The sequence below is a fragment of the Pan troglodytes genome, chromosome 4 (assembly GCF_028858775.2).
Source record: "Pan troglodytes isolate AG18354 chromosome 4, NHGRI_mPanTro3-v2.0_pri, whole genome shotgun sequence".
Taxonomy (NCBI): domain Eukaryota; kingdom Metazoa; phylum Chordata; class Mammalia; order Primates; family Hominidae; genus Pan; species Pan troglodytes.
The window spans coordinates 59,674,718-59,684,698 of record NC_072402.2 but is presented as its reverse complement, the minus strand read 5'-3'; the positions used below and the strand labels follow the sequence as shown (position 1 = coordinate 59,684,698).

Sequence of the window (9,981 nt, the reverse complement as noted above, 5' to 3'; positions counted from 1 at the left end):
AGAGCAATTTGGGATAGACAGGTACTAGCTTTTGGGGTGAAAACCATGAAGAGCCCCCAGTACCATAAAGCTGGGCAGCTAGAAAACATGCCTGCCACTCAGAGCAAATGGGCCCACTTTCATCTGATTTTATTGCCCATGATTGCACAGGTGGTTACTGCAGCACCAGAAACAGAGGCCAGTCCTGCTCCAGTCTAGCTCTTTTTCCACACTTCCTCAAAGAAGCATTTGGACTGTGGCCCGGGCTTCAAACCAAGAGGGCAGATCTTTAAATAACCTCACTCCCTACCAGAGTAGCCTCAAACTTTCTTGCCCATAGGTGAAAATAGAGATTTTCAGTTAATGAAAATGTAAATATCTGACATTCATGTAACTTTGTATCTCATTCACACCCAATTTCTATCATCTTACAAAATATATTAATTCGAGCAAACAGGAATTTTTCTTATATAGACTTTTTTTTAGCATTTTTATCAATTCACCTAAAATGTTTCCATAATTTGCCCACAAGGCAGAATGAACATAGACTGTTCTTGAATATGATACTCAAGCTTCAAAGCTGTAAAATACTCTCTTCTTTCATAGGTACTGAAAGGTTTGTCTTTGGCTATGTTTTCTAAAAGCAACCCCCTTCAAAAATATTAGAAAATAAATGAAAATAAAATGCTAGTATTAATTATGAATGAGAAACTTAAACTGATAAAAGTAAAAATTGTTCGACATTTTTAGAGCTGTAATCTTCAGTAAAACAGCTAACAACTGATTGAGAGTTAATTTTAAGGGGTTTCCCCACAGAACATGGAAGAATGCAAAGGAGTACTCAGTAGCTGTTTAATGGCAAAGTTTCTACCATTGAAAATGTCAAAATCCAGGAAGAGAACACAAAACAAAGAAGAAAAAATGCTCTAAGTCTAGGACCTCAAGAACCATACAGGTAGCAAAATAGAAATGGTTATTTCAAGCCTGAGCTCTGCATCTAACTAATGATGTCAACAGAAGTGTTTACCTTTTGTTGTTGTTTTGCAGAATGAGTTAATATATTGGGACGTACTTTTAGGAAACTCTAAAAAATGAGTAGACCAAAAATGTGAGGCAGAGAAGCAAGTATCCTGACCCCCTGTTTTGATAGAAGAGGCTTATCCAGAGCAGAAAATTCTGTTGAAGAGCTTGTCCTTTAATATGAATGAGAGTTCTTATTTATTGAATGAATTGTTAAAATAACATTTAGCAATTTAACAAAATCACAAATCAACACAGAGAAGCTGTATCTTGTTCTTTTTTATTGAACAATAATAAACGTGTCCTTTTAAAACAAAACCTAACAGCTTATGCAGCTTTACATTCAAAGGCCTTCCCACACACATTCACAACTCTGTTGGCCAACTTCAAGAATAAAATACAGGTAAATACTGAAATAATTCTTAAATAAGTTCTTCACTTCAAATAAAATACTTCTGAGTTATTTCCTAACAACATCTAGTACAACAGTCCTGTTTGTGCTAAGATTCTTTCAAATATACTCCTAATTCCACTTATCAACCAAGTTTAAAAGAAAAAAATATGAAAATAAACTATATTTTAAAGTTGACATGTTTTCTGCTGAAAATTGATTCTTCTTTTACAAACCTCCTAAAAACTTATTTTCTACCTTAAATTGAAAATTCACCTAAGTCACAGCACTTATGTTTAAATAAGGACCCTCTGTTGCTCATTTTTTGACATTTTTGAAATCCAGAGTGACTCTGTTTTTCTTATGCTTATTAAGGTTATTATTACTATAATTATGGATAATAAATTTATCATGCCTCAGATGTTTGAAAACCTTATAGAGTCATAGCTTTATTCTAACCATTTTCAACAAATAATACTAGATTTCTTTCCTCAAGAGGATGATAAATATGGGTAGGGAGGATGACTTGCACTAACACATTTATTTATAAAAATATATAAATATTTACCTTCATACACACACAAACCACCAGTGGGTAAAATACTTCTTAGACTTATCTCTGAGGTGGCATACGTTAAAGCTATTTATGGAAGTGTATGTGTTTCCTCTGCCCCAGAACCGTCCTTCAGATACAGGTAACCCGGGAACTACATCAGCAGCCTTTTGAAATTGCTCTCAGTTCAAAGCTGTTTGTTACTCAAATTTCCATAAGCTTCAAACATCTTACTTCCTTCAGGGGTTTTCTGGTTGTTCTAGTTTGACTTTTCCCAAAGCCAAAAAAAAAAAAAAAAAAAAGCACAATTAAATTCTAGAGAAGCTACCTACCAAGGAAGGGCTAAATATTTTATTTCCCACTCCCACCCCCTCCCCATCTTCTCCTGCTCTTAAGTCTTCATTCCGTATCCCAACATTAATGTACATCAAAGTCAAAGAACTAATTTGACTCACTGCGGTCTTCAGCTTTGCCTAGCTCCCTCTTTGGTTGACCTGTCTCCATGTAAGATTACCTAAATTGCATTTTTAGTTCTTCAGTGTTACTATACACACACATTTAACAAATCTATATGCATTCAAATATTTAACAAATACATACAAGTGTTCAGTCATATGGATGTTATGGATTGTAAGTAGCCTACTTTTTGTTTTCTGGATCCACCATGCATCACATTTGGTCTTCAAAAATTACATGTCCTTATGCTATAATCTAGAAAGTTCCTAAAATGTTGGCTGTGTGTTGAACAATCACGAAAATAGAGCCTTCTCTCAGAAATCGCAGCCGGGATCAGCGTGGATTTAACCATTTCCTCATTACGGGAGACCCGGCAGCATTCTCTTTCACAACTTCTTCTCTCACAATATTGCCATCTCCAGATGCCATGTCATGCTCTGAAAGTAGACGGAATACAAATCATGTCCAAACATCTATAGCTCAAAGACAACACAGTTTTGCTTTATTTTTGTTTTACATGGAATTTACAATGAAATCTTTAATCAATTTAAGATTCCATGCTAACTGTATTCACTGCTCTATATCAGTGAGCACCTCTATATACAATAGCACCCCTTGAATTACTTATCTTTGTATACCTATCGTCACCTGACATTATCTTCTACATGTATTTGTCTTTTTTTCCTGTGTATTATTTCACTCCACCACTAGAATTCCAGTTTCACAAAGGTAGGGACTTTATTTTGCTCACTGCTATATCTCCAGCACTTAGGACAGTGCTTGCCACATAGTAGGCACTTAATAAATACTTATGGAATAGGCAAATGTTGTACAAACAGGTCTCAAGTTAGATTCTTACACTAACTGGTATGAAAGACAGATTAACTTTTGCTGCATCCAGAAGGCAAAAGGCAGACCAATGGGTAGAACGTTCATAAAGACACTTCTCACTCTACATATGAGAAAAGTTTGTAATATTTGAAATTTGCTAAAATGAAATTTTCTACTTCAAGGAGTAGTGAGGTGTGCTTGCTTTGGCAGTGCACATTCTGATATGGAATGCTTTAAGAAGATTAGCGTGGCCCAGCAGACGAATGTGTGTAAGTCCATGAAACATTCCAGATCTTACTCCCCCAAGACCCTCGTACACAAAAACTTACTTGTGAATTCCCAACTTGGGAAGCTCACTGCCAAAAAAAAGAACACCAAGTGGAACACTGTGGACAGGAAGCACATTTGACAAGAGTGCTGTAGCCAGCAGGTGGAAAGTTGGAGAAGACCATGCTCTGGGGGTCCTAGTGCTGGTGAAGCTTGCAGCCATTTAGCCTGCTCTCAAAGGCTGGGCCCAAACAGGTTTGTGCAGAGGTGATGTGAAGCCTGTGTCAGGAGTGAAGCCCAAGCCTTCTCCTGTAAACTCCAGTGCATGAACCTGGAAGTCTCATGTAGTCTCAAAGACACATGTAGACTACAAAGACCCCTAGGCAGCCTCCCCAAGAGGTCCTTAGGGTTTTCTGCTCTCCATCCTGAACCTGACTAAGGTTTACCAAGATCACACTAAAAATCATCTTTTGCTGGTTGCACCTTTAGCTAATGAAAGGAAATACCCTAGGTCAGAAAAGAGAGAAACTGACTGCTTTTTTCAAATATTTCTGATAAGAATTTCAATGCCTAACTTTGATGTGGAAATATTTTTGTGTAACCTATAATGTAAGTATTGTTATGGGCATCACCATACTTAAAACTAATAATTCACTTAAAAGCACGATATTTCCGCTTCATTTTAATGTGTTTAGTTGACCCATACGTAAGAAGGAGGCAAAATTAGAAAACAAGCACCTTTGCCAAATAGTTTATATTTTATTAACTTGAAATGCAAAAGACCAAAAGCAAAAACTAAATAAAATGGACTTGAATTGTTTTTTATAGTTGCGGTGGGAAAAAGTATATCATTTGTTGATACTAGCCATCTCTGTGACTATATGTTGGGCTTATTATTTATTTATTTTTTATAATTTTAAATACAGTTTTTAATTGACAAATAATAATTGTATATATTTAGGGTACAATATGATACTTTGATATATATCTCCACTGTGGAATGATGAACTCAAACTAGGTAGCATATCCATCACCTCATATACTTATTTTTTGTGATGGGAACATTTAAAATTTATTATTTTACCAATTTTGAAATATATAAGAATTATTAATTACAATCGCCATTCTGTGCAATGGAGGCCTAAGCTTTAGTGATGCATGTTGCTTTAAATGAGCTACTTTCAGTTTAATGGAACTCTCCTGTACAGGCCAGCTATTCAACAAAATAAACAAATATGTACATAGCACCATCTCATAGGTTGTGTATTCCTCACATTCTAACACCTGTATAAGAAATACACACGGACTAACAAGCAGCACGTATTACTACAGTTTCATTCATTTCCAAAATTTCAATCACATACTATTTCTTATCCTCTCCAAAATCCATAAAAACACACACTTGGAATTATTTCACTTAAATGCTTTCATTTGGTTAAAAAAAAGAAGCGTTCTATATTTTCTATCTTGACTCTTAAAGCTTATCCAATAAATTCCTCACAGTACTTTTTCTATGTGAAGTTGGGAGATAAATAGTTTTGTCTAGTAAATATATAAAACAGATCACTGAAGAATTCAAAGAACTTTATGTATCTCAGTTGGTTATTTTTTATTACAGATTTTTGGTAATCAATCATATTTATCCTCCTATAAATCATATTTAAACCAGGTAAACTTTATGAGAAATTATATGTAAACCTCAAAATTATTGATGGGCTCTTTTTAGAAAACAGCAACAGCAACCAAACTCAGCTACCACCCACCGTTCCCCTGAGTAAAGCAAAGGAAATAAAATCATTCCAATCCACATCTTATTCTACTCACAGATATTTTCTAAGTTATTCACACTGAAATGAGACTATTCTTCCAATGCTTATACCAGAATCAATGCTTACCTGTGAGAGAAACAAATCTGTTGGAAGACTTGGTTACTGAATATTGGAAGAAGGGGAATTTCAGGCATTTTCCCGTCCCCCTGTCACAGATGCCTGACTGGCAGTTGCAGGTCTCTCTGCAATCCATCCCGAAGGTGCCGTAGGGACAGTCTGGGGACAAAGGAAAGGTTGGAGAGGACGCTGCTTGTTGTAAATACGTCTCCATCCTAACAGCCCTGGGTGCATAGCCTTGCGATTTGAACCAACCTCATGAATCTTGACTGTAAAGTAAAATCCAATTCTCCAAACCCAGGATTTGAAAGTTGAAACTTTGAGTCATAAATATGAAATCACACATTAAGAACAGATAATGGATGCCTCGGGCTTAGTGTTGTGATGTAAAGTTAAGTTGAAGACAGCTACACACAGCCAGTCTCCTTGGACCAGTCTTCATTCTGGTGATGTTCTGCTTAGATACCAATAAATTCTCACAGATGACCCCTGTAACAGCTCAGCAAAGGTGGGAAATTGAACAGACATATATGCATCAGCTCCTCAAAGAGTTTTTAAAATGTGATGCTATCTTTGAATCTACTGTATTCACAGATAATTTACTATTTTAAGTGTATAGGAAAGGGCTTCAAACTAACCAGGGAGAAAGCTATCATCCTAGCTCACCATGAAGCAATCAATCTTCCATCTGCTCCAACCCTTATCAAGTTCCTTATTTGTCGAAACGGCATGTCATACAACTTGCCTGACTCCCTCAGTAGTTAAGAGGGCTCCCTAGTAAAATCCTCTGCAAGGCTAACATGCAAGATGCTAAATGAGCAAGAAAGCTCAGGGCTTATACACCCTGAGGGTTTGTACACCTACCAAGAACTAGAAGCTTTTAGACCTCCAGTGCTTACACTTATGCCAAAACATCCTACATTGAAATAAAGAGGACAAAGTTGTTTATTTAAAATGCGTAAAATTATTTAAAATGGTGTTTTTAGGATAAACAGCATCTCAGTAGACTAACCAACCTTTAAAAACCAGCAGAATAGATATAGAATATTCTCTTGTTGTGAAAATACCTTGTAAATGTACAATCACAGGTGGGTAAAGAACAAATTGTGAGCCATCTGAGTCTCTAGCAGTCTAATACTCCACTGACTGACCAAGTAGATCATCAATGAGCTATCTTTTTTTAAAGAGTTCTATGAGTGCTCTTTTCAATATGGTTCAGATCACAGAGGAACCTGGTTTTGAACACTGTTCTCTTTGCTGGGAAGAAGAGATCTTAAAAAGGGATCCTGAAAAGGCCTCTTCCAGAAAAGCACACAGGATTAGGATTTGACTGTGCCTGCAGCGATATTGAAAACTAAAACTTTAGCCAAATTCCCAGAGATACTTCTAGTGTATCCCCTGATGTACTGAACAGTGCTGGGCAGATAGTAAGTGTTCATTAAATATGTGTTGGCTGCTGATTGTTAATCTGGGCAAGATGTTCACAGACATCTGAATATTTAGAAGACATTTGGATACGCAGCTGAAGTTTACAGTTTTCATGTGGATGTTCTTTTAAAAAGCTGAAGAAGGGAGATGATTGCCAAATGTATTATCTCTATCTCGAGTTGCTAAGGCTCACAAAGTCTCCTATTTCCAGCAGAGAGAAAAATGCTTAAAACTAGATTCATCAGCAACCTGAAGAAAGCCAAAAGAAGCAATCTTAAAGATCTTTTTAGTGTCTTGATCATTCAGTAGAATACTACAGTGCTAAAGACTCCAGATGCCACACAGCTTGTTTCTTTGCCCATATGTAATGTACATTTACAATCACATATACAAAGGCATATTATGCCAAGAGAAAAAGCAATCCACTGCATATACATGCTATATCATAAGTATGATTGTGTTAACCACTTCCTCCCTAATTTCCTTATGTGAAGTACTGTTTTCTTGGTCAATAAGCCCCATAATTTACAAAATATACAGATCCTATTCAGTTGAAAGAAACATGCATATGTGTTCACCAAACAAAATATTTTCTCAATATTCTATTTCTTATTGTATATAAACAAAAATAAACTAAGCAAAAAATAAAACTCTCCTAATACTTAAAGAATTTGTTTTTTTAATTTTGTATGTCTTGCAAATTAAAAGATGATTAATTTATACATTATATGTCTAAGAAGTAGGAGAATTAATGAGATTAGCACAATACTGGATAAATATTATTCATAAAAAATATATTAAATACATAAAACATAATAATTATTTAGAAATTTCTCAGTCCTTTTTATAATTTTGAAAGCTTCCTGGTATTACACAACTGATGGATGGGGTTATAGCATGTGTTGCTTCTTAATAATAGCTCTTCATAATAAGATCATGAGATATCTATACGTAGAGTATTTTTAAATCATCATTCTTTTTATTCTAAACATTTTTAAAACGTTAAATATTTTAAACTAGTTACTATGTTTAAAATAAATTCTACAAATACTTAACTACATTATTTAGCTAAAATTTCAACCGACGAAGTTTTTCTTTAAGTGTACAAGTGGTCAACCTCATTCTTTACAGACTTCCAGTTTTTATTTTTCTCTATTGTTATTTTTCCTTGTCTTAACACCATCTGCTATTTTTCCAGATGACCAAAACCTTTATAAAGTCAGATGAGGTTTGTTTTATGCTTCAGGGGACCCTCTTTGAAGAATGAGTTATTTTGTTAGATGACTTAAGCTCACTCTATTCCATAAAGTGCATTTGTGTTTATCAGAAATATTTGATCTTGAGAGTGGCCCTCCATCCTGTGGACCCTTTCAAGATCAAAGAATCACTAAATCTGGGGGCTAGAAACCATTCCAAGAGGTTATCTAGTGCAGACCTTTGTAATCGCTGCCTCGCAGAGGAGAGAGCACCTAAACCATCCTTAACAGATTACCTGTCAAGTTTCTAAAGTTTTCCAGAAAAGGAGCCAACACAATCTTCCATTGCAGCTTTCTTTTTGCGATCTCCTAAGGCAACGAGTAAAATGCCACACTTCTTTCTGTGCCTTCCTGCACACTGGTTTCAGTTGCTACTTGGAGCTATCCTTCAGTCTCTACCCATGACAATACCTGTGTGGTGCCTTGTCAAGAATCCACCTGCCTTTTCCCTCTTACTCTTGAGGAGCAAAGCCACCTCACCTCCCAAGCTGGCTAAAAGCTCTCAGCATGCCCCGGGAGGGGAGAGGTAAGGGGTCACTCTTTACCTTTGCAGATACCAAACTCTTCACCAAAAGGATCCTCCCCATTAGAAGGCTGACACCTCAGCCCCGGGCCACACTTCATGCCATCCATGCCTGAGACTGTGCGGTAGCAAGTTTCTCCCCGCCCTGCAGCGCACACTCGGCAGCAGCCACAGTCGTCGAGCACTGTCCTCTTGCAGCGCGGGCTGCTTTTGCACTCACTGCTGTCACAGTGTTGAGGGCAGTCCACCGCATAATTATTGCTCCAGGCGGCCACCAGGTGTGCAGGCACGAGGAGCGTGGTCAGCAGCAAGACGCTCTTCATGTTTCCCAGCTGCCTCCGGCTCGGCTCCGCAGTCGTGGTCTTTGCTGGTGGGAAGCAGCCGTCCAAACTGGTAGCTGAGCCTCTGCCTACACGTTTATGAGTTTTATACACTGGGTTGCCCGCATGCTTTCCCGTCATCAATTTCCTCAACCCAGCAGCAGCGCTGTCCTCCTGCCAGGCTCTCTTGTTTTGGTTTATGAAATCCAGGATGAAGGCTGGATTAACACGCTGCTGCCATCCAGGAATTGAAAAGCCCAAGCTGATGTCATCTGTTATGTTTAGATGGTTGTTTTGCATGAGGACTGAAAAACTCACTCACATCCGTCTCAAGGGCTCAAGGACGTCTGTGAAGGAGGGATAAAGAAGGTTGCACACCCTCCTTCAGGACGGGAATTGTTCTGACCCTGGCATATCACTTGAGGTGTAGCTTTGTCTCAGAGCCTCTGTAGTCAGGAGGAAAATGATATCAACATGAATCATCAGGACCGAAGAAGCTTCTTCAAAAAAAATAATAAACATTTGGTATTTCCCCTCAACAAATAGCTATGAGATCATTTGAAAGAAGAAAGGGTTATATTGTGTCTTTTCAATACTTAGAAGAAAGAAAATATTTTGATAGGGCTATTTTTTAAGACCCTCTCTTCCTTCCTCTCACCCCTCTCCTCAAATGTTATTTCTAAAGCAATTCATGTCACATATATCTAAGTCTATTGTGGATATAGCTGTGCTTCCAGTACAATGTGGAACTGCCTCTGAGAATTTCTTTTAAAATCAATACAAAAAGCCACAAGAGAGGTAAGATCCTTTCGGCACTGCTTCTGGGTTACTCAATTCTGGAAAAACTTATCGGTTGGACTTCTGATCCAAAACTTCCTCAGGGGAAGGCTCATCCATCACTAAGTCTGCTTGTCCAATGACGGAGTCCACCCAGAGCCCTTCCCCTCACCTCCTGGCATCTATCAGAGCCCTCACTAAAAACTGCCAAGCGCGGCAGCCAGCCCAAGGCAACAAGTGGCTCAGCAGGAAAATCAGAACACAGCCCCCAAGAAACAAGTCACAGGGAAGGGA

The 9,981-nt window shown here is 37.6% G+C and overlaps 1 protein-coding gene across 2 annotated transcripts; it reads right to left on the bottom strand.

The window, feature by feature from the left end:
• Positions 1–1,263: 1,263 nt before the first annotated feature.
• ESM1 (endothelial cell specific molecule 1) lies at positions 1,264–9,356 on the bottom strand. Of its 2 annotated transcripts, XR_680185.5 has the most exons (4): positions 8,613–9,272; positions 5,393–5,542; positions 2,587–2,836; positions 1,264–2,211 (listed from the first exon to the last, which is right to left on the bottom strand). XR_680185.5 is itself a non-coding variant. In XM_518187.8 (3 exons), exons 1-3 carry the CDS (start codon positions 9,208–9,210, stop codon positions 2,733–2,735), a joined length of 852 nt encoding a protein of 283 aa, XP_518187.3. In that variant the 5' UTR covers positions 9,211–9,356; the 3' UTR covers positions 1,264–2,732. The 2 variants fall into 2 exon arrangements, 1 of the variants encoding a protein (XP_518187.3); XM_518187.8 differs by having other exon boundaries at positions 1,264–2,836; positions 8,613–9,356.
• Positions 9,357–9,981: the final 625 nt, after the last annotated feature.